General features: G+C 50.1%; 1 protein-coding gene across 2 annotated transcripts in view; it reads left to right on the top strand.

Moving 5' to 3' along the window:
- Nucleotides 1-4,345: 4,345 nt before the first annotated feature.
- Nucleotides 4,346-24,753, top strand: part of SHB (SH2 domain containing adaptor protein B) — a 131,152-nt gene continuing 110,744 nt past the window's right edge. For both annotated transcript variants that reach the window (XM_081065766.1, XM_081065765.1), the window contains exon 1: nucleotides 4,346-5,656. In XM_081065766.1, coding sequence (XP_080921892.1) covers nucleotides 4,940-5,656 — 717 coding nt within the window. In that variant the 5' untranslated portion in view covers nucleotides 4,346-4,939. The remainder of the gene's footprint in view (nucleotides 5,657-24,753) is intronic.

Below are 24,753 nucleotides of genomic sequence, written 5' to 3'. Positions count from 1 at the left end.
ACAGGCAAACTACAAGCAAAGCATGTCGGGAGAGGCCCACTTAATTCGCAGAGACACTCGGAATTAGTTGTAAATTCTCTGGGAAGAGATCAAGGCAGCGGCATAAACAGTTCAATTAAACTGTCAGCTCAATGCTCAATGCACAGTAATGGTCAAAACACAGCCTTTAATCTAGATACAGAGGATTATCTTTCGACCAGTAATGAGATTCCCAAGATTAGTTGTACCTGAGGTGGAGAGCACAACAGCTGGCTCAGCGACACCACAGACAGGCTTGCATGTCAGCACAACTGAGACTTGTGTGGAAGGGGCTACCTGCATGCCACAACCTTCCTGGAGTTCCCTCCAAATGCTGGGAAGAGGAGGCTGAATCTCATTCTGCTTTCTCCACTTAAGAGACTCAGTCTGGGAAGGAACCCCAGAACATATGCTCGCACCACCAGGCCTAATAAAGCTAATAGCCACTAGTTCCAGATCGGAGGCAGATAGAAATGTCAAGCTTTAGTTTACCCCTCTGCCGTCTTATCTACCCTCCATGATCAATCACTCACATTCATTCAACTAATATTTATTGCATGCCTACAGAGTGTCAGCCACTGTTCTGGATGCTGGAGATACGCAGTGAACAAAGAGAAAAGATCCCTGCCCCATCATGGGGCAAGACAAAGAATAAATGAAAAATAAGTAAAATACGCTGTGTGCGAAATGAGGATGATACTCAGAAAACTGAAGCAGGGAAGACAGGTAGGAAGTGTTGAGTGGGGTCAACCATTCTAGATATGTCGTCCAGGGAAGGCCTCACTGAGTGGTGACATTTGAATAAGACCTGAAGGGAGTGAAGGGTGAGCCATGGAAACAGCTGGGGAAAGCAGTCCTGTCAGAGAACATGTAGTGCAAGGGCCCAAGGTGAGAGAGTGTTCAAGGAACAGGAAGAGACAGCCTCCCTGGAGCAAGAGACAGGACAAAAGATAAGGTAAGGGATTTAAGGGTACTAGATCATCCAAGGCTTTATGGATCACTGTAAGGAGTTTGGCACGTACTATTACGGACATGGGGATTTCATGGGGGATTTGAGCAGAGGGCCATAAACAGATTCTTTTTTTAAAAAATAGGATCACTGGTTGCTGTGTTGAAACAGAAGCAGGGAAAACAGGTAAGAGATGCCTGCAATGATCCAGGCAAGAGATGGAGTGTTGGACAGGGTGAAAGCAGTGGAGGTGTGAGAAGTGGTAGGATCCCACATATTCCTTGCGGATGGATAGGATGGAGTAGGAATGAAAGAAGGTGTCAAGGATGACTGAGGGTTTTGCTTCAGATCTTCACTGAGCACTAATGACTCCAAAATTTATGCTCCTGGCCCAGACTCCTGCCCTGGGGCCTGGCACACAGCAGGGGACTGACATTAACATTTGATGGACTGAAATGAAAGAAGTAGGTGAGTCCGTTGGGTTAGTGGCACCATTTTTCCAGGCCTCTACCAATGGTGTAGTCTACGTCCAGATATTGGGAGGAGGTACAGAGAAAAGAACTGCCATATCTCCACCTTTGTCTAAAGTGAGACATTGAGAGAGGGTAGAAACAGAAACAGGGCCATACCCAATTCTTCCAATAAGAAAATCAGGGAGGGGACAATGGGGTGTTTGAGGGAGACATGAAAGTAAAAAATGCCAAGAATGATGGGCATAATGTTGGGTTTGTGATATGAAGAAACTGGTTGCCAATCCCAGCTGTGCCTCTTGACTCAATTTCTTCCCTTCTCTGGTTCCAGTTTTCCCTCTGTGAAATGGGGAGGCTGTCTCTCGGAAATGAGAGTCTGCCCAGCTCTAACCCTCACAATGCTCTGACCATTTTCCTGCAAGTCTCTGTCCCCTCAAATCATTCGACACACAGCTTCTCCAACATCGTTCTTAGGAAACGTTTCTGTTTCCTTTCCAAGTGATTATTTCTGACTCTGAGTCTTGTAAGATGTGTCTCTACTAGTTCCCAAAGGAAAACACCCATGTGTTTTTTGCCTGCTTGAAGTAAATACCACCTTAGGCCAGTTACCCCATCTGTAAACTGGGAATAACACCAGATTGCCGGGATGCTGAGTAAAGTTAATTATATACAGACCATGTAGGGGTTGAGCAGATACACAAGTGCTCTGGAAGTTCTTGGCATAATACTATAGCATTACAATAATTTTGGCTTGCAAATTACACCCCAGCAGAGGTATCACATGGAAAAGTGGGTCTGACCCCATGGCATGCTGAAAGTGAAATGGAAAAAAATAAGTTGTGAAATATAACTTCTCTTCCTAAACTTTTGGAAAAGGCAGAGATAACGCTTCCATGTGCAACCGTGCAACCCAGATGCAGGGAACAAATTTTCAGATCCTGGAGAGGACTTTCTTGTTCTGGATCACCTGGCCTTTTGCCAGGATCTGGCTGGTTCTTCTTCCAGAGCCTAGAAGCAGAAATGGGAAGGGAGGTATCCAGCTGAAAGGTGGGGCTTACAATGGGGATGACCTTGCCTTTCAGTTTTTTTATTTGGGCCTCCCTTACGTGCCGAATAATTAAGTGCTTACAGAGCAGAGGAATGACTTAAAGAGTAATTTGAGATATTTAAGTCTAGGGATACCCAAAATAAACATCTTAGCCCAGGACAACTTTTGGGTTTTTGTATTATCCCCTAGACATGACACACACACACACACACACACACACACACACACACACACCTAGATTATTTCCTATAAAATGCTAAGTAGATTTCGGGCAATGAAAGGGCTGTGTAGTTGGTGATAGTGTCTGTGATTGTGGGGGTTATATAGTGGGTCTGGAAAATTCAGCTCCTTCTAGAGGATGACAGTTCTGTCTGACGAAACGGGGAAACAGCAAATAATTTGATGCTAAAGGGACAATTTGCAGTCAATTCTAAGGCATCACTGTGTGTGGCTGAATGGATAGAGCACAGGCTTCAGAGTAAGACCCAAGTTGGAGTCCGGATTCTGTCGCTTCTCAACTGTGGCCTCAGGTACAGGAAGAGGCAACAGCTGTCTGGCTGTGCCCTCCCTGTCCAAGAATCTCAGATTGAGAGTTTGACCTCTACCTCTGGTGTGTCCTGGCCAAAAAAGTTTCTGGCCTTGTTGACTGCCTTAACAGGTCCCACTTTTCCTACAGGATACAGAAAAAAATAGACTCCCCCAAAGCCCACCTATAATATATAGGTACCAAGTCCTAGTAAATCAGCATTCTTTGAGAATTTGTCAGGTCTCAGTTTTCACACCTTAAGGTAAGTCATATTCTGGGGCTTGCCCAAACAAATGCAAAGGAGCATCAGCTCTAGTGGCAGTTACCTCATTTCCAGGCAGCTATACTGTCTCTACCGGGAGCATATCACTGCCCAGGAACAGCAAGCTGCATCCCTGCCTCAGCCTCAGTTTTCTCATTTTTGGTTCATAATCAAAGGACGATCTTAAGTTGCAAAGTAGACTAATGTAAATGACATCATTTGGGGCCACCAGATCGGCGAATTGAAACCCAGGCGCACCTGGGTGGCCTTCTCTGGGCCTCAGTTTCTCCACCTGCAAAATGAGCGTTCTCACAGCTCGCTCCGCCAGGTTCCGCCAGGTTGCCTGGCCCTGAACAGGGTTAAACGACGACTTCCTCAGAGGTGAAAAAGTAAGCCAACATTCGGACCTCCCCTTAGCCTGGCTCTCGGATTGGTGCAGGACCGGGCTCCGGCCGCCTATCCTGGCCGCATCCGTCATCGGTATTGCTGATACACTGATTAGCATAAAGATTCCTCCGAAGATCTGGCACACGGGCTGAACCGGAGTCTCCGTCCCTTTAAGAAGGGGACAGGCACCCTGTCCCTAAGGGGTCTCTGCATCGCATTTCCTTCATGCAGCTCGTGCAGTAAACTAGACATGTCCCCTGTTATAATCCACCTCTGCACCCCGTCCAACAGTGGGGATCCCTAGGGTGTACATTGCGCGGGTCCCTGGGGATGCGGACGGGTTTGTTCTCTGCGCGCAGCAGGCTCAGGCTGGCAATCTCTCGCCTTAGGCGGCGGCGGGCTGCAAGCGAGGCGGGGCCAGCAGTGCCGCGGGACCCGGGCGCCCTCAGGCACTACCCGGGGGCTGGCGCCGAGGCGGCCGCGGGAGGTGGCGCGTGCTCTCGCCCAGAGGTGCGCCTGCGAAAGACGGGGGCGCACGGAGGGCGGGGCTTGGGCTGAGGTCTGGCGGTAGGGCTCGTGGGGGTGGGCAGGGCGGGGCCTGCTGGGGCGGGCTGGGGGCGGGGCGCGCGCGGGCCTGGGGAGGGCGGGGCCGCGGCGCGGGGCGGGCTCTGGCGGCCAGAGTGTCACACACGCGGCGGTTCGGGAGGCGGCGGCAGCGGTAGCGGCAGGCGCCGCCGGGACGGGCACGGGCGCGCGGGCTCGGCCGGGCGCCGGCTGCCTCCTTCCGTCTCTTGCGCGCCGGCTGCGAGGCCGGGATCGCCCCAGCGCTCTCGGAAAGGAAGAAGGGGGGCCGAGGAAGCCGACAAGTTCCCTCAGCAGCCGCGGATCCCAGCCAAGGCGGAGGCTGCGGCTCCGACGGGGCAGCGGGGCGCTCCGCGGCGGAGCGTACGGCCAGAGCGTCCGAGGCGGGAGTCGCCCGGGCCTTTCGCTCTCGGCGGAGCCGTGGGCCGGGATCCCATGAGACGCGCCCGCAAGGGGCGCGAGATCCGAAGCCCGGGCGGCGCGCGGCGGAGGCGGAGGGCGGTGCTGCAGCTGCTGGAGCTCGGGAGCGGCCGGCAGGAGGCGGCGGAGAGAACTTGAACTTGGAGTCGGGAGCAGGCGCCCCGGACGCCCCCCGCCGGGGCCGGGGCGCCGAGGGTCCTGGGCGGCAGCGCTGTCCCCCGAATGGCCGCGGCGGCGGACCTGGCTCCCGCGCCGCGGCCCTAGGCGGCCTCTCGCCATGGCCAAGTGGCTGAACAAGTACTTCAGTTTGGGCAACAGCAAGACCAAGAGCCCCCCGCAGCCGCCGCGGCCTGACTACCGCGAGCAGCGGCGCCGGGGAGAGCGGCCCTCGCAGCCTCCCCAGGCCGTGCCGCAGGCCCCCGCGGCCGCCTCGGCGTCCTGCGGTCCGGCAGCCGCCTCCTGTTTCTCCGCCTCGTCGGGATCGCTGCCCGACGACAGCGGCAGCACGAGCGACCTAATCCGCGCCTATCGCGCTCAGAAGGAGCGCGACTTCGAGGACCCCTATAACGGGCCCGGCTCGTCGCTGCGCAAACTGCGCGCCATGTGCCGCCTAGACTACTGCGGCGGCGGCGGCGGGGAGCCGGGCGGAGGCCAGCGCGCCTTCTCCGCCTCGTCCGCGTCGGGCGCCGCGGGCTGCTGCTGTGCCTCCTCGGGCGCGGGCGCCGCCGCGTCCTCGTCCTCGTCCTCCGGCTCCCCACACCTCTACCGCAGCAGCAGCGAGCGGCGCCCAACCACGCCGGCGGAGGTGCGCTACATCTCCCCCAAGCACCGCCTCATCAAGGTGGAGAGCGCGGCTGGCAGTGCCGGAGACCCCCCGGGGGGCGCCTGCTCGGGCGGCCGCACCTGGAGCCCGACGGCCTGCGGAAGCAAGAAATTGCTCAACAAGTGTGCTGCCTCGGCCGGGGAGGCCAGCGGGGCTGGCAAAGCGGACAAGGTAAGGCGCCCCTTGGCCTCACCCAGGTTCCACAGCCACTGTGCACTCGGGGAAACTGAGGGATCGCCTTGGTTCCCAGTCGCTATGTCACCTTCTTGCTAGGACCCTGGGGTCAGGGCGCCCACGCTCCTTCCGGAGTCTGCCCTCCCGCACGCGCTCTGCCCCGGATCGCCGCCTCCTGACACAGTCTTTTTCGTTGCTGCTCCCAAAACGTTCCCTCTCTGAGCCCACATCCAAGTGCTCGCGTCGGAAGTCGCCCGGTGAGAGCGCCCCGCCCCGCCTTGCCCAAGAAAAAGAGACTCCCAACCAGCCCTTCCGGCCCCGGAGGAGTAAAGTCAGAGAGTCACAGCTGTCACGTATTTAAAGGAGCGTTTACTCTTGTTTACCTCCTCTTCTCCCACTCCCCCGACTCTTTAGATGGGAAACTGAAATCCAGAGCTGAGAGGGGGCTCGCCCCTTATTACACATCATTCTTGGTGGCAGATCCGGACCGCCTGTCTCCAAACGTGCAGATGTAAATCCCTCTAAATGCCCTGCTCCCCCCACCCCTCTTACCCCCCCACCCCCGCGCCAGGTTTCCAAATCTGGGTGGCCTTTTGTACTGGAGATGCCCCTGGAACCCACTTTCGTGCTTTTCCGCTTGAAATAGTTGCTTTTCCGAGCGCTCCAGTTCGAGGGATCAATTCCTTCGGCCGCCCTCGAGAGGGGGTCCGCTCAGTAATAGGCCTGCTGGAAAGAGACTCACCACCCCTGCAATCCTCACCTTCCTTCCCCACCCCACCCCCACCCCATACTGTTCCAGGGATGAGGGAGACAGCCACCACCCACCCCCCCCCTTACATATCAAGCCATCTTTATCCCCTCTTTGAAGCAGGCCAGTTAATTACAGCCAGACTGGGCCCTCTCCTCCCCCTTCGCACTCCTGTGACACCCTCCCTTTCCCCATAAAATAATAGTTGTTCTGTCTACTTCTGGTGGAAGGCAGTGTTTTGATTCTATCTGAGGCCCAGTGTCCTGTGATGGCTGTCAGGCTGCTGCCCTCTTGTCTCTCCCCCTCCGCGCCCCCAAAGGTAAACTTTTGCCTTGGCGTGGGCTGGGGGAGACTGATACAGCGTCTGAGTTCCTTTTAGGCCTGGATGTCCAGACAGGTGGGAGACCGGCTCCTACCTGCCAGCTGGTGTTTGGAAAGGGATCTTTTTTGTTTTACTGACAAGAGGAGTAAGGGACGCCCCTCATTTAATTTTTCTGCCTGGCTTCCTCTCCCTGAGGTCCCAGGTCCCCAGAGTATCCCCTCCCCACTGGCTCTGCCGAAGGTGGCGTGAGTAGTCTGGCAGATCCCTCCTCTCCCCCTAGGACCAGTTTGGGGACACACCTCGGAAGCATAAACTCCAGGCTTCCTCAGCACACCGAATGCCGCACCAAGATAGATGACCAGGAGTTGGGAGCCAAGTGGCCACCCAGCTGCTGCTTTGGGAAGGGGGAGATTTCTCGGGGACCATCCCCAAACCCAGAATCTGGAATTCCTGGGTTTGTGGTGAATCTGTGAAGGGAACACCAAAAAAGCTCCCTGCTACCTTCTGCATGGCCCTGGCTGGGCTAGGTGCTGATCTGGGACAATCTGGAGTTCCTGGGTACGGAAGGTGTGAGCAAGGCCCGGCCTAGCTATCAGGAGAGGGTTACAGGCATCCGTGCTGGACTCCCTGTGTCCCCCTTGTTACTCCATGGCCACCTCCCAGAGAGACTGCTTTAAGGAGCTGCAGGTCAAGTCCCTGTGGCTGGAGTGGAGAGGTGAGGGCCCAGGTGGGCAGATGTTTGTCTCCCACTGCCTGTGGTTCTTCTGCCTGCTCACGAAAGTCTTTTATGGCTTTTGAAACTTTAATAAACATTTTTTTCCTAATTACAATTAAAACTATTTCAAATACTGAGGAATAATGTTTAATAGCTGGGATGTCAAGTGTGTGTAAGACTTGCCATCAAGTATTTCCTCTGGGTCTTCTCTGCCCTCCTCTGCTGGGCGCTGGATCAGGCCTAGCAGGCCCCTGTCTGCGAATGCTGTGGGCCGGGCCCCAGTGTGTATGATGGGGCCTTCTGTTACAGGAGGGCTGAAGGGGGTGGTGGTCAGGGAGGGCTGTGTCATGGGGGAGGGGTGCTGACCATGGCTGGCTGCGGAAGAGAGCCTGGTGCTTTAGGGAGCTGCAGGTAAAATCCCTGTGGCTGGAATGGAGAGCTGTGAGTTGGGCAGGGCCCCAAAGGGGCAGCAGGGTTTGGTCCGGGAGGACCTTGTAAACTAAGCGCAGTGACGGCCCAGTGAAGGGATTTAGCTGCTAGGTGATGGGAGCAGAAATGGTGTCTTGGAAAAGATCTCGGGGCTGCATTTGACCTACTAGGTTGTGACTTAGAGCCTTTTGATGTTTTGAGAAGTTGTTCCCCTTCTGGAGGCTGAGGGATTGCCACCACGAGTTGTTCTTTCTAACACAGCCAGGGAGTGTCACACTAGTCAGTGGTTCTCAAACCAGCACCTGGAGGGCTGGTTAAAGCACAGATTGTGGGGACTCACACTCCGCAGTGCCTGGTTCACCAAGCTTGGTGAGGGGCCTGAGAATGTGTGTTTCTGGCAAGTTCCCAGGTGATCTCTTGCTGCTGATCTTGGGACCATACTTTGAGAACCACTAATATAACAGTGGCCTCTCCTTAACCCTCCCTCTTGGTCTTCTGGTTGGAGCTATTTTTGGGTTGCAGAGACTCTGGGTGCCCTCTCTGTGAGGCTGACTCCTAATCAGAGGCCAGCACCCACCCCCATTCCTGTTCAGGTGGCCAGGAGGCAGCCTGGTTTTCACATTTCTAGCTAGACAACTATTGGAAGGCAAGGCATGCTATAGATCCAGCCCTGAACACCCCAGAGCTTTCCTTCTGCCCCTCACCCATGGATCCGGAACTCCCAGCACCCACTTAATCTCAGCCCAGCTTTCTTTTATCAGTTGTTAGGGAATAGGATAAGAACCTGTGTGCAACAACATGGATGGATCTTGAGATTATAATGCTAAGTGAAATACGTCAGACAGAAAAAGTAGGGAACTATACGATTTCACTGATATGTGGTACATAAAACTGAAAACAACAAAAGAACAAGACAAATAAATGAAGAAACAAAAACTCATAGACACAGAGAATAGTTTAGTGGTTACCAGAGGGTAAAGGGGGAGGGGGTGGGAGATGAGGGTAAGGGGTATCAAATATATGGTGATGGAAGGAGAACTGACTCTGGGTGGTGAACACATAACGGGATTTGTAGATGGTGTATTCCAGAATTGTACACCTGAAGTCTATGTAACTTTACTAACAATTGTCACCCCCATTAACTTTAATTAAAAAACAAAACAAAAAAAATAACTCTGGAGATATGCCATGGAAAGGTGTCTTCTTGCTGAAATAAAATAAGGATAATGTTATGATAAATTTTTTGAACTTCAAAATATATAATAATATATTAAAAACATGAGACATACCGTAGTGGGAAAAAAACACCTGTAGGGCCGTTGCATGCCCCTCTGCCAGGCCCTGTGTTTGTTTTTAACATTGGGCCTGAGTTGAGAGTTACGATAGCAGGGAGTAGAAGCTGTTCGTCCACAGATCCTCCTTTCAGTGCCTCCAATACCAACCCCCAACGTGGACGTGGATTATCTTTGGGGGACCCCTCCTGCCTCCCTCAGTACCTCTGTCACACACCTAGGCATCCTCCTGTTCTCCCAGGTGAGTCCTGGGGCACACACGATACCTGGTCAGATTTCCCCCGCCACTGCGAGCATCTAGTCTTGGGCATTCTCCCTTTTTGAATCATGTGGAAGAAGGACTGTGTTTTCAATGTAGCCAGCTTTTTTTTTTCTTTTTTCTTTTTTTATTAATTTTTTAAAATTGGGGGATATTGGGAAACAGTTTGTTTTTCCAGAGCCCATCAGTTGTTGTCCTCCTTCAGTCTAGTTGTGGAGGGCGCAGCTCATTGGCCCATGTGGGAATCGAACCAGCAACCCTATTGTTCAGAACTCGCACTCTAACAACTGAGCCATCTGGCCGCCCCGTAGCCAGCTTTTATCCAGTACTTATTTTGTGCTCAATGATCTCTTGGTACCAGGGCAAGCCAGGAGAGGAGGGAGAAAAGGCTGCAGAAGACTTGTCAGTAATCTCTGGCCTAAGCCTCTGGAGGAGACGGACACACATTGTCTTTTTATCATTTGTCTCCCAGTGTTTTTGTGTTGGGGAATTTGATGAGGTCTTCACCTAGGAGGCAGCTCTGAGCTGGATCTAGAGATGGAATTTCAGTGCAAAGAAAGGGGTGACTGCGGGCCTGCAGGAGCACTTCTGTGTCAGTGCTATGTGTGTACGTGTGTTTATGTAAACGTGTCTATATACATGTGGGTATATATGTGTGTATACATATGCATAGAAAACTTCAATGTGGAGTGTGTTCTTGGAAACCAGAATTTGGTTGCAGTGGGCCTTACTTGGGGAATGTGAGAAAGATGGGGGCCCGAGTTTGGACCCCCTAGGGAAGTCTTTGAAGACTGTTGAGCCAGGAAAAGTATGGACTCAGAGCCATGGATGAGGAGCATCCCAGGCTGTAAACAGCTGCACAATCTGGGGGGAGATGGGGTCAGAGTCAGGGGACAACTGTAGGATAGTCCAAGGGAGAGACAGTGAGGGCCTGAGCTCCTGGGAAGAGACTAAAACTTTAGTAGGTAGAAATATTATTCCTTCAGGTTGTCATTATAAAGAAATGATGATGACAAAAGCAGCGAGTAACAGGTCTCATCCAGTTACGTTTTCTGCTGAAGTCTTGTTTCTTTTATCGTTAAGTAAATGTTTCCACCACAGCTGAGAAAGTCAAGATGCGTCATGACATCAGTTTCCCGAGTTTTAAATACATGCTAATGTGTACCAACACTTTATATTTTGTCAGCATCTGCAGACTTGGGTTAAATAATATGTTTCCTAAGGAATAAATAATATCCTGTCTAACCCTTGCTTTCTTTTTTTTTAAAAAAAAAAAACATTTAGCAAACAGTTTCTGAGCAGCCTGCTAAGCAGGGAGAATTTAGAATAAGTGGTGGCCAGCTTTCCAAGAAGGAAGCTTCTCAGTTTGCAGTTGAATACCAGCTTCACAAGACCCAGGCTAGAAGACAGATGCAGCTAATTAGACACTATCGCGACCCAAGAAATGCCAGCACAGAAGTGTGTGCAAAGGGCTGGGAGGGCCTCAACTCTGGGAAGTCAAAGAAGGCTTTCAGGAGGAGGTGCCATTTGAGCTGAGTCTGGACGGATGAGTGGGAGTGCCCTAGGCAGGGAAATGGGGAGAATGGCTCTCCGTGCAGAAGGGATAGAACAACTGCCTAGGCCTGGAGGCTTGGAAGAGAATGGCTCGGCAGGGCAGGCATGACGGGGGATGGCAGAGGGGGTTGGAGCCACAAATGGAATAGAGTGTCTCATGTGCCTTGCTGGGGAGTAGTGACTTGTCTTTTGGTCCTTTTCACATAAAATCATTGATGTATATCGTGATTAACACCTGGGTCAAATATTTGTTGTCAGTCATTTCCGTTTGGTTATCTGTCACATTCTCCAGTTCTTAGAAAGCAATTGATTGAACAGGGAAGGGCCACACTTGGTACCCATAATTTGGCTTGTGACACTTTCTCCTTTGAAGTTCTGTATACTTGAAAGTAGCGTGAGAGAAATGCTGCATATTGCTTCCAGCTTTTCCCAGTGATTTCCAAGAAGAGAAACATATTCTCCAGGCTTCATGCTAATCACTTACTTGATTATTTAATCCTCACAATACCCTGCGAAAGGTTTAGGTACTGTATCAGTTAGCTATTGCTGCATAACAAATCACCCCAAACTCTGGTTTTAAACCAGGGGGTAGCAAACTTTTCATAAAGGGCCAGATAGTAAATATTTTTAGGCTTGTGGGCCAGACAGTGTCCATCACGGCTATTCAGCTCTGCCATTGTAGCTTGAAAGCAGCCATCGACAACATATAAAGGGCATAGCTGTGTTCCAGTAAAACTTTATTTATAAAAACAGGCAGCAGCCCTGTGGTCTGTAGTTTCCAACCCCTGCTTTAAACTATATTTAGCCTTTTTTTATTGTCAGTGAGTCCACATATCAACTGAGAAGTTTCTGGTCTCCGCAGGGCTCACTCAGGTATCTGTGGTCAGTGTGGGGTAGGTGTACGTCTCTGCTGATCCTGCTGGGCTCTCGTACATGTTTTGGGGTCAGCTGGTTTAGGATGGCCTTGGCTGAGACAGTTCAGCTCTGTTCCATGTGGTCTCTCATCCTCCAACAGGCTAGCCTTGTTTCTGTGATGGTGGCTGGGTTCCAAGAAAGAACATAGGAAGCCTGTAAGTTTTCTTGAGGTTGGAAACTGGGACACTGTCCCGTCTGCATTCTGTTGGCCAAAGCAGGTCATAGGCCAGCCAGGATTTGAGGAGAGAGGAGGAGCTGCAGAGTCCCATGGCAACGGGCAGGGATACAGGCAGGCCATCAATTGGGGCCTTCAATGGTGTTTACCTGCCACAAGTAGTATTACCCGCATTTTATGGATAAAGAAACTGAGGCTTAGAGATTAATGACTTGCCTAATGTCACACAGCTACCAAATAAGAGAGCCACGGTTACATTTGTGTAGTCTGAATTCATAGCCTATATGCTTTTATCAATTTGTTCCACTATTTTCCACGATTTAAATGGAGATAGTAAATCTGATATTTATCGAAGTGTGTGCTCATCCCCTTTACTTAGTCTTTCTCTTCTTGTACCCCTAAATCCCATACCTTTCAGTCTGGGCTTCGGTGGTCTCCAGCAGAGACCCCAGAGCTAGCTTTTCTCTCTCCCTCCCCCATCCGCTTCAGAGTGTCATAAATGAGATGTTAATGCAGCACTTGCGTTCTTTTACAGAGAAATTCTGCACACAGAGTTGGTGCTTCCCAAGATACAGCCGCACAAAACCTGTCTTGTAACTGTCATGTCTTCTCATTCTAACACCAAGCGTTCCCTCCCTTGGTGTTAAGATTGGCAAGGCAGTGTTTGCTATTTTAGGGCAAAAGCTAGTGGCACCTTGGCGCTTATCAACAAGGAACCTAAGTTTCCTTAAAGGAGATCAGGTGACCTTTCTCTAATCTGACCCTCTCAGAACATGATTGAGTTCCCTGGATTTAACTTCCAAGGCTTGACCCTGTCCTCTTCCCGCCCTCAAAGCGTTTCTGACCCATACAATAGGTGTTAAACAGCTGATCAGAAACTGGTGTGGCTTCCTCTGGGCATTTAGCAAAGCTGAACTTGCCTGTGGTCAGGTGCTCTCCCGGGCAGTTTAGCTTGGAGCTGACTTTCATTATCTTGTGCTGGGAGATCCGAGAGGTAGTGGCCTGTGGGGCATTGGGGCGGGGGGGGGGGGGGTACAGCAGGTTTGCCCATGGAAAATAAATGGGAATTTGTGGCTTTGAAACGAGAGCTGGGATGCTTTCTGAGGTTGGGTGGAGGTGATGATGAGTTTCCTGCAGGATGCAGACGGAGGCTGTGGTCTTCTCTGCCACCCTGGCTTCGTAAGTTGTTTGGCCTGTGTGGACTGAAGAATTGCCAAATGCGGGCCACTATCAAGCACTGTGTGGACACAAGGATGAGCCAGGGGATAGGAAGTGCTTATCTTCTGGTGAGATCATAGGAACCAAGGTTGGAACACAGATCTGTACAGCAGAATTTATCCACAAACAAAGAGCTAAGAGCCATCATTGCCCAGAGGCTGTTCTGGGCAGAGCCTTGATTCCATGGAGCCAAAGGAGAAGCAGTGTGAGGAGGAGATTCGTTCAAATGAGGGAAACAGGGAAGGCTTCTTGAAGGAGGCATTTAAATAAACAAGAGGAGTCATTTGAATTGGAAGCTTTCTGCAGTACTAATATTAGTATTTTCATGGCACGTAATGTAAGCCAGGCACTGTTCTATGTGTTTTATATGTGTTACCTCTTTTATACCTTATCAAAGTCCTTTGAGGTAGGTGCTATTTTGTCATTCCCATTTTAGATATGAGAAAATTGAGGCACAGAGAGGTTAAGTAACTTGTCTAAGGTCATACCGCCAGTAATTGGCAGAGATGAGTGTGGGGCCAGAGCCAGGAGTGCAGTTTCCAGGCTCTCGGCCTCACGTGGAAAGGTGCTCAGTCAGGTAGTAAATGGCCATCAACTGTGATTGGATGGCCATCAGCTCTGGCTAGTTGGCCGTCAGCTGTAACCAGTGAGACATTGGTCACTAATATAACTGCCATGGCTACACTAGCAGAAAAATGGGGCTAGCAAGAAGATGGTGGCTGAGCTAGCAAGCACGGATTGCAGCTTTCAAGCGAGACTGGTGCAGGAAGACCCCTTGTTGGGGTGCTGGCGGATGTTTGCTTCCCGTGTCTCCAACCCAGTTGCCAGCGAGACTATAGTGGTATGACTCCCTTACCTATGGCTCTGTGGGTGTTCCTTTTCGGCCTCGCCATATCCTGCGTTCTTATGTGGGGAGCGGGAGCTGACACCCCGCATGACATGAGATTTGAAGCCAGATCTAGAGTCTTTGTTTAAATGCTATGCCAACTCAGGCTGCACAATGTCATGCTTTATTTGCAACTAAACTTACCCTTTATAAAAATCCCCTCTGTTAGTATTGTCGGAGCAACTGATTGCTACATTTATGTAAGTATTCCACAGCTTAAAGGGCATTGCACTCCCATAATTAATTTGATCTCAGAATCACCTCTGAGAAAGGTGCTATAATACCCATTTTACAGATGGAGAAACTGAGGCTCCGGGGAGCCTGCCCTGCCTCACAGTAGGTACTGGCCCATCTAGTGGCCAGTGTGTTGACCTTGTGTTCTGAGCCGAGTGACCTTTGTGCCACGGTGATGTGGATGGAGGTGGCCTGGCCAGAGCTCCAGTCCACAGGAAGGGTGACAGCCTGATTGGTTTCCAGTTCTTTCCATGTTTTGATTCTGAAACACTTTCCCGAGACCATTAAGGAGGATGGACAGAGGACCTTGCTTCCACAATGGAATTTTCCTTCTCTTCCTGTTTGGTATTTTCCAGTAATATTTCTATTAATGTTTCACTTTCAGAGGCACTAGCTTCCTGAGAGTTTGTGCTTTCTCAATTGCTGAGCCAGGAAGAATTGAATTTTCCTTTAAATCATTCAGTTCCTTTCCATTTTCTCCATGGGGAGCTCTGTCTGGATTTCCCATTATGCTGTAGAGGAAGGATCTTGGAGGTGGGTCCAAGGGATGGAGAGAGAATGAGTCAAGGCCCTTGGGAAGCACTCAGGCTCTGTGTTTTCTGAGCGGTACTTAAGAGTAGGGGTCAGGAAGGGGCTTCCCGAGGCCCATGAGGGGAGAAGTGACTTCACAGGTGGGTGGGGTGCGGGGAGGTAGATACTGCTCACCTACTGCTGGGCCTTCAGCTACAGGCTGCACCCCGAGTCCTTGGCTGGGCCGTGAGAGCCCGTACCAGGTCCTTTCTCCTCATTCATTTGTTCAGTAGACATTGTTGAGAGCCTGCTACGAGCTGGGGATACAGCAGGGAACAAAACAGACACAAATTCCCGTTCCCCTGAGTTTTCCCCCTCAGGAGAGGAGTGAAGCAAATGTGATATGTCTGATAGAGAGTGTGGAGGAAAGTAAAGCAGGATAAAGTGGCTAGGGTGGGCCAGAGTTTGGGGTGGGGTGCTGTACTAGAGGGGTGCTCAGAGAGGGCTTTGCCGAAGGATGCGGTATGAGTCAGGGCTTTCCAGGAGAAGAGCATTCCAGGCAAGGGAACAGTTAGGGCAAAAGCCTGAGGCTGTAGCATGCCCTGGGTGCTTCAGGGCGTAGCAGGTGAGGGCTGAGAGGTGGGACCCGCAGGTCGAGGGTGTCAGGCCTCGGGTGTCAGGCCTGGGAGGCGGCGGAAGGGTGAGATGGGAAGACTGGAGGGATCTGAGGTGCTCTGACTTGGGTTTTGAGAAGATTGCTCTGGCTGCCTGGACTAGACTGGAGGGGACAAGTAGGGAAACCAGCCTGGGGGACCTGCAGCCTCTGGAACTGGGGTGCCAGTGATGGGTACGATGAGACTGGATTCAGGACATGTGAAGGCAGAGCTGCAGGATTTGCTGACAGATAAAATGTGAGGTGTGAGGGGAAGAGAGTCAAGGATGGCTCCCAGGTTTTGGCCTGAGCTAATGAGAGGCCATCAGCTGAGATGGGGAGGAGCCCAAAGGAGCAGTTACAATTTTGCCAATGGAGTTGATCCCGTAACTGGTTCCTGGGACTAGAAGCAAGACATGCGCTGCCCTCCAGGGCCGGGAAGTTCCTGAGAACCCAGAGAAGGCTTGGGTGGCCTTTGTCTGGGGCTGGGGGAAATAAACCACCCGGAAGATGAGGCCGTATGGTAGGGGAGGTGGGTTCAGAGGATGGTGCAGGTGGGGCATCCCAGACAGAAGGGGTCCTGTCCGTGGTGACCGAGATTGGAAGCGGAGCGATGCTGCATGTGCAGGTGTGGCCAGAACCTGGGGATTACCTTGCTGTAACTGCAGGTGATAGAGGAAGGTGGCAGGGGGTTGGCTATGAAGGGCCTCCACTGCCACTGGTCTGAAATGACCCCAATTCTCCAAATTCAAAAGAGGCCCCCTGCTGAGTTACAAGGTGTGTTGTGAGCATGAGCTAGGCACCCAGGTGGGTGAAGGTGAGTGCCATGGTTAAGTCTCCAGAGACAGGGCTTGGGCCTGCCCGTTCTGCCAAGCAGAGCATTTCATGGCTGAGCACTGTGATTGCCGGGCGAGTTCTCCCTGATATGGAGCTCACTGCAGCGTGGGCTCCAGGGGTAGAGGCTCACAGAAGTAGGAGGAATGGAACTTTCCTACGTCTCCAGGCTCTGGCAAAATTCAAAACACGAGAATGACCAGAAAGTTCTCCACAGTGAAGCTTCACTGGTTTGTTGGATGTGCACTCCCAGAAAGCCAGGCAGCCCCACAATCCCTCCGGTACATTCCAAAGGCACACATGTGATTTGGGGCCTGCATGGCATTTGTGGAATGGAGCAGCCCCTACCTGCCCTTCCGTGGGGGATATTTGGGAGTTGGCAATTCCTCAGAACTACACGCTTGGATTTTTCCATATATTTCAATGTTTCTCTCTACGTGAACTTTTCTCTTCCCCTTGTAACAAAACTAAGACAGGTTTGGTATAGAAAATGCAGATAAGCAAAACTATAACAGAAACCAACTCTGATTCTATAATTCAAGGAAACCACTGTTAACATTTCACTGTCTACCTAGCCTTTTTTTTGAATACACACACACTTTTCCCTCCACAAAAGTTAAGTAATGTATTTATTTTCATTTTGCTTGAAGACATGGAAAGATGTCTACATTATCTTAAACATTCAACAATAGTTCTTTAATGTCTGTGTAGCGTTGCGTACTTAGGCTCCCCCTGGTTTTCACTAATTGAACAGTGCTGTAATGAACATCTTTGTAACTTAATTCTTTATCTAAGTCTATGACGATTTCCCTGATTGATTCCCAGAAGAATTGTTGGATAAGAAGGTAACATGCTTTGATACATGCTTTCAAATTGTATTGTAGAAAGACTTTACAAGTTTATGCCTGTGTTATTCTAGTGCAATTTAGTTTCATTTGCAAATTCTTGGGTTACTCATGCATATGTACATTGACCATTTGTTTCTTTTCTAAAACTGTGTACTTTTATCTTCTGTCCATCCTTTCTATTTGGGGTTTATCTTCTTGTTGATTTGTAAGAACTCTTTGTGTGGATTAAGGATGGCTGCCCGTTGCCTGCCATTTGGGTTGTAGAGTATTTTTTACAAGTTTTCAGTTTGCCTTTAGGTTTGGTGTCTGGTGACTGATGTTGTTTACACTGGATGGTTTTCTGCTGTTAAATCAGTCTTTATGTTCTTCTTGATTATTTCTTGAATGCGCTGCTGAAAAAGTCTTCCTTACCCCAATGTTTACCTCTTTTCTTCTAATACTTTAATGATTCCTTTTTTTAAATATTGAAATTTTAATCTGTCTTGCATTTGATTTCAGGGTATGACGTAGAGTTTTAATTTTATTTTTCTGGATGACCAGTCTGTCTGGACATCCTCTCCTCATTGCTTATTCTATGATGTGTCTGTATTTCTTCAGGTGCCTTTTTTAGACTTAAACACTTTGACTCTGTCTCGCCCTGGCTGCATTTAGGTCACATCAGCTATAATGATAATGACGATTTCACCTTGTCATTATAAAATGAAGCTTTTCATCTGCAGATACCCATGAGCTTGTTATTATACATTCACCGTGTTACACCTGAGGGAAGTAGTGGGTATTAGTGCTCCAGCTTTGGATGCTAGACCTGACGCTGTGGGTGGCACGAGGGCAGGAGAGCCTCTGCTCTTCTCTGGTGGGGTTGGCTTCCCCTTCCTCAACCAGATGGGCCAGCTGTCTAGGTGTATTGGGGGCGACCACTAACTGGTCTGCCTGCCTGTGTGGTCTCAACTGGATGTGTCTGTTTCAGCTTTCACGTGATGACTTTTGTGGAGAAAGGGATACAACATTCCGTCATCCGTGCAGCAGCTGTTTTTTAGAAACCTACCATGTTCCCACACTGGGCGAGCAAATCCTGCAGACTATGGAGATGAGTGAGCCCCAGCCCTCTAACTCAGTGCCCAGGTGGGGATATCGGAAAGGCCCAGGGGTACAGTCATGTTGTGGATAAGTGTGTGACTTGACGTAACAGGAAACCAGTTTTACCATAGGCTAGTTGATAAACACAAGAATTAAGTTCCTAGGCATCTCCTTATTACATTGAAACAATGTCGAACAAAAGGAGATTATTGGAGGACCTCCTGTATCTCTCACCCAAGACAGAAAGAGTTCCACTGCAAGATAGAGAGAGGCCTGTGAATGACTCTGAGTAAAGAAGAGAAGCCCTGGAGCCTGAGGTGGGAGGGGGCAGCCGTGGAGGAGACTGTGTGTGTGTGTGTGGGGGGGGAGTGTGGGGACTACATTATTTTGGTAAGTTAAATTTTTTAATTCAAGTGATGTGAATTCACAGAGTTCTTCCCCCACCCCAACGTTTTCTGGCCCCTCAACCCAGAAGTCCTGTATCTTCAATCAGGGAGACACCCTTTCAGAACCCCTGTTGGATTTTCTTTTTCTGGCTCAGACCCGTGTCAGGATAATCCATCCTGCAGTGTCTGCTGTGAGGTTTCTGACATTAATGAATTGGTGTTGATGGAATAGTTTAAGTCCAGGAGTATTCACAGGGAGTACATCAAGAAAAAAAAAAGCAGATTTTTGAACACCTATGAACATTTCTGTGGTTCTAAGAGGCTGAGGGTGTCTACCTAATTCACTATACGTACGTCATACCACATCACTGTATCGTAGACCAGCCCAGGCAGTACATTAGAATCACCTAGAGAGCATTTTTCAAAATTTTCAGTTCCCTGGGCTCTACTCTAGACTAATGACACCTCTGTTTCTAGAGCTAGAACCTGGGCGTTCGTATTTTTAGAAGATCCCCAGATGGTTCTGATATGTATCCAAGGTTGAAAGCTGTTGTGCTGGACCTTAGGGTTCCCGAGGAGTCTGGGGATCACCCCGTCCAACCTTCCTGCATCCAGGCTTGGAAACTTCCAGTGATGATTTGTCATCTCCCTGGCCACATAACCCCCCACTCCTTTGCAGAGCTGGGCTTGCAAGTTTTTCTGCTGTTCACTCCCATGTAGCACAAGTTTGTTAAGTGCCTGGTGTTTATAGGCTGATTGCTTTCTCTCTGTAGATTCTACTACTATTTTACTTTTAAATTTAATTTTTTTAATGAGGGACATTTTTATTGCCTTTTTTTTTTTTTTAAGGAGAGTGTAGCTCACAGTGCCCCATGTGGGAATCAAACCAGAAACCTTGGTGTTATTAACACCACACTCTAACCAGTTGAGCTAACCGACCACCCCTTATTCTACTACTATTTTCCGATTCTACGATTTTAGTTGAATTCTTCGAGGTCAAGTAGAACCAGTCTAACCTTACTTCTTCCCCATAACGACCCTCAGATACGTGATTGCATCTTCAAAGGCAACTTTGAAGGAAACTTCAGGCTATGACATTTCCTGGAGCCGGATTCCCAGCCAGGACAGCATCTGCTAAGGGCAAAGACCCTCCAGAACCTCAGGTGGACCCTTAGTCCAAGAGGGTAGGAGGTGGTGGGCCTGAGCAGGTTGGCTGGGGTTGGCACTGAGCAGTTAACTGTGCTACCACGAGCCCGGATGGAGAGCAGGGTCCAATTCCCAGGAGGACTCGGGGTCTCACAGCAAAGACAGTACAGGAGCAGTAGGTAAATTCCAGGGGAGCAGGTGGAATCTTGCCATCCAGGCCTTCATCCCTGAGCAGGTAGCAAGTAGAACAGAATTTGCCCAGCTGAGAGTGGCAGGGTGTCGGGGGCCAGGTAGTCTCTCTCCTGGTTCTTTGCCATTTATGGGTGTCTGGGCAAAGCCACACACCACAGGTGCCCAGAGCTGTTGGCCCAAACATGGCAGGACCCTAATGGTATCCACTGTGGTTATGTGAAGTGAGCACTGGGTTTGGGGTCAGAAACCTGGGCTCAAACCTGGCCCTAGTACTTGGCCAGGTTAGTAGTTAGTAATTAGTAACTTGGGACAAGTGATTAACTTCTGGGCTGGAATACCCCCTCTGTCCTACTGTGGGTGGAATAATAATAGGTGGCATTTCCTGACTGCTCACTCTGTGCCTGGCACCTACGTGACACTTTTCTTGTATGACCCCCACGGCAGGTGCTTGACGTGGTCCTGTGAAAATCCCCCTTTACAGATGATGAAGCATCCGGAGATGAGGTTCAGGGCCATCGTGAGGATTCCGTAAAGTCACTTGTTTAAATGGCTGGGCACAAAGCCTGGAATCGAGGAAGAGCTTTAGGAATGTTTTTATATTGTTTTGGCCACAGTCTGTCCTGGGCCTGAGCCCAGCCTGGAGCGCTGGGCTTCTTATAGCCACCGCAAGCCAGTGGGGCTGATGTTTCTGGCCTGGTGAGGTCATGCTCAGAAAGTGACTGTCCTTATCTTGACAGTCAGTGCAGTTCACCCATGATTCCCTGCGGCTAGACAGTGGAAGTGAAAACCCTACGTGGTTCACTGCTCTGTTCTAAGTGTTTTATGAATATTAACTCACTGAACCCCACAACACTCCCTAGGAGGTATGCTCTATTAAGAGCACCATCTTACAGAAGGGGAAACAGGCAAACGGCGGCTTTTGTTTTGTTTTGTTTTTAGTGCCTTGTAGGTAACACAGCTAGTAATGGGCAGACCTGTATAGGGGGTTGAGCCCAGACAGTCAGTCTGGCTTCTGTCTGCCCTTAACCTCCGTACTGCACAGCTATAGGAATCAGTGATTGAGGTCACCAGTTCTGTATCACCTAGTAGTCCCCAAACCATGACGCCAGAGCCATTTAAAAACCATAGTTGTCTACTGTTGAGAAAGCATCTGGTTTGAGCCGTGCACTCTTTATGTGTTCTCAGGATAATGGTGCCAAAGGAATATCAGGAAAGCTTCATGGAGGAGGTGGCACAGCAGCTGGGTCTTCATGGATAGAAATTGGTGGATATGAAGGGGTTATCCTAGGAAGGGGCCCTGTGAATGGTCCCAAGTGACTGAAGGAGAATCTGTGAAAAGAGACATAGGAAGAGAGGCTGGAATGGGTGACGAGGCCAGGTGGTGGAAGCCCTGAAGGGCCGGGCCACAGTGTGGTCTTCATTCTGAGTGATGAAAGATGGTAGAGCAAGGGAGTGACAGCTTCAGGGCTGTGCTTTAGGAAAACCTGTCTGTCTGCAGCTTAAGAGAACGGGTGAGAGGGTGGGGGTGGGAAGGCCTAAGCTGAGCCTGGCGGTGGGGACCCCAGTTAGGAGGACAGCAAATGCTTTAGGCAGAGGCAGCAAGGGCCTGACCCCAGTCTGTATCCTCAAAGAGTGAAATACTGCGACAGACTGCTCGGGCAGCCCTCGGATGACACTGCTTAATGGAGGAAAATTGACCCAGCATTTATCAAGGGGATAGATTTTTCTGGATGGCTATTGTCAGTAGCTGAGATGCCGTCTTTGGGAGTTTTTAAGTTACACATTGGGAGTTTGTCCACATTCTGTCAGAGTCAGATGGATTGTGTGCCTGGGGTCCCAGGGTCTGCGTCAGGAAAGGAGGTACATCTCCATCGGTGGTGTTTCTGGTGGGAGAGCTGGGCAGGAGGAGGCCTCGTACAAACCAGACAGCACCTCAGCTGCTTGTTTCTGCAGGAACACGGAGCAGAAAAAGACAAAGCCACCAAGTGTAGCCCATCCATGAGGAAAGCTGTGTGGGAGGAAGGGGATGGGGGAGTAGGTAGTGTTTGTTCTGGGGGGCCGACAGAGCTAGTCACCTGACCTTGAGACCCAGGCTCAGCTCTCCCATCTGATGGCTGCACCTCAGGGAGTTGGAGGCATTCCAGGATATCCAGGCAGATAGACGTCCAGAAGGCAGCTACGGTAAAGCTGCTGGTGGTATAGTCAGAGCCTTCAGAAGGGAACCAGAAGGGAATAGTGAGGCTGTGACAGATGCTGCAATGCTGACCTTTAGAGGACGTCCTCCACGGCAAGAAGCTCTGTAAGAAGCAGTAAGTGCTCTGGGGCCTCTAGGTCCCCAGAGGGGAAGAGACATTAGTCTTGATGAAGAGATGTTTGCTGGGCTCAATCGAGGGGGCCCCCTGAGGCTCCTTGGCCAATTTCTTCCACAGCCACGACTGATTCAGGCCCCTCTGGCCATCAGAGTACACATTCCAAGTCCAGAAGAGATGCTTTGTAAATAAAGACCAGGAATAACATGCCATCAGTCCAGCGCAGGGGGCCTTTGCCCCTCGCTTGTTGGGACCCATGCTGGGGAATTCAGCTGTCACTCAGCTCCTCCTGGCTCCTGCTTGCCTGGCTTCTGCCAGCCTCAGTATCTGCCTGAAAGCCATCGCTGGTGTGACTGCAAAGTGACAAGATGGTGGGAATCGGTGTCATCACTTCCTAGTCCCCCACAGGCCGGCTGAGAACACTGTCCAGGCCCAGATTCCACACACAGGCCTTGGCCTAAACGTTGTCAGCGTGCAGACCCCAACCCTGGGCCTGCGTCTGGGGTCTGGCTTTCCTTCCCCAGGTCCCACCCCTCCTTGACTTTTGTCTGCGCCCTTGGTATTGATTCTTTGTCTTCCGCAGACTAGGGCAGAAGTGAGTCTGGGTTTGAAAAGGCAGAGGAAATTTCTCTATCCAGGTAAACCCTTTGTTTTGAGGAGACCTGAAAGATTATTAGACGTGAAGCCCCAGAGGAAGCAGAAATTGCTGGTAGTGACAGCTCACAGAGGGAAGCTGATTAAACAGTTTGGAAGTAAGAAGTTACAGTCAGTGGATGGGGGTAGGGCACACTCTTGATTATTTTTTGTACGATCCAATGTCTTTCCCCCTAAATTAGAAATGCCTTTCTTATGCCTGTCTGATCCTTTGGGGAATGGTTTTCCCAGAAAATATCATACCCCTTTGCTTTTAATGGTTTATTCTGGTTTTACCTATTTCTCTGAAACCTCGCAAGCACTTCAGAGTATTGGGTTCCTTCAAGTTCAGCAGCCTGTAGCTTATTGTGCTCATACATTTTTCTTACTCAAAGTAAATTTCAGTTGTACACTTTCATTTAGAGAATCACTTTATCTTGGAGTTTTCTGATGGCCATATTATAGTTATGGATGGGGAAGGGACTTTAGATCTGTGAAGGGCACCGAAACGAAACAACGAGTTCATTTGTTCTTGTCCTACCCCAACTTCCCTTTAAACATTTCAAACTGGGAAGTCAGGGCTCCCCTTGTAGGAAGAGGCCTGGCTTCCTTGGAAGATCCGGATATTTGAATTTCAAAGGCTGGTTTCAATGTGAAATCAAGGTCAACATGCAGTCACAGTCTAAAAATCAGAGACAAATGAGTTAGGTTGTTTCTTATAAAGTCTATTCCTGTAGCCATTGGGGTGTGACATTTTCTACTCCTTAGTTCTTTCGTGGTAGAAGAGAACCGTCTCATTGCTGAATAAAAGAAAGACCACTGGAGCCCTTGTGTTGAAGGACTGTGGCATTTCCCTGCATTGGTCTGTGGTTGTATGGTTAAAACACTGATAAGCATTAACAGGTGGACCCAAAACAGAGGGTGTGTCTTGGGGATTTGGAGCAAGCTGTGTTGTAGATCATTTAAAAATACCCCCCCCACCTCACCCCCCCACAGACACAGTACCTGCTTGGGGGACTGTAGGAGAAGCCGTGGGGGGCAATGAAGGAGCACTGCTCAGGCCTCGTCTGGGTTCAGGTTGAGGGTCTGTGACCTTAGGCAAGTCACTTAACCCCTCGGAGCCTGTTTTCCCATCTTTACACTGAGGGTGCTCGTCACAGCTGACCAATCATGAGGGCAGCCAGTAAGGTCTCTCTGAGGGCACTTCCTAGGTTCCCCTCCTACGAATTCATCCTAAGGATAGAGGAAAGAGAGTCCCAATGATTTAGTCACCGGTAACCTACAGTATTTGGAAAAACAAAAAGCTGGAAATCACCTAAATGTCCAGCCATGGGAAATGGCTAGTGTGTAGCACATGGATATGGCACAAGGGAAGCGGCCAACCGAGGCTGAGTTGAGTAACCCACTGCAGAATAGTCCAAAAGGAGAAGACTTACTACACTATACTTTTTAAAAGTGGGATATAAAAAACGGAATATTCGTATTGTCCCCCTACCCCATTGGCACGTACATATGTAGAAAAAAGGAAGCAAATAGACCCCGTGTGAACAGTGGTTGTCACTGGAAAGTTAGTTATTTTTCAGTTTTTTTTAAAAAAACATTCTTTAGTCACAAAGGTGCATTTAAAAAAATTTTTTTAAACAAACTAGTGCTATATCAAGCACGAGGGGACTGAGAAGGTGAGCCAGTGGAGGCTCTGCCTCCCAGCTGAGCTCTTGCCCCGCCATGCACACGAGTTGTGGAACTTCAAAGCCGAGGCT

Source organism: Rhinolophus hipposideros (genome assembly GCF_964194185.1).
Source record: "Rhinolophus hipposideros genome assembly, chromosome: 11".
Classification (NCBI taxonomy): Eukaryota; Metazoa; Chordata; class Mammalia; order Chiroptera; family Rhinolophidae; genus Rhinolophus; species Rhinolophus hipposideros.
This window is presented reverse-complemented; position numbering and strand designations above follow the sequence as displayed.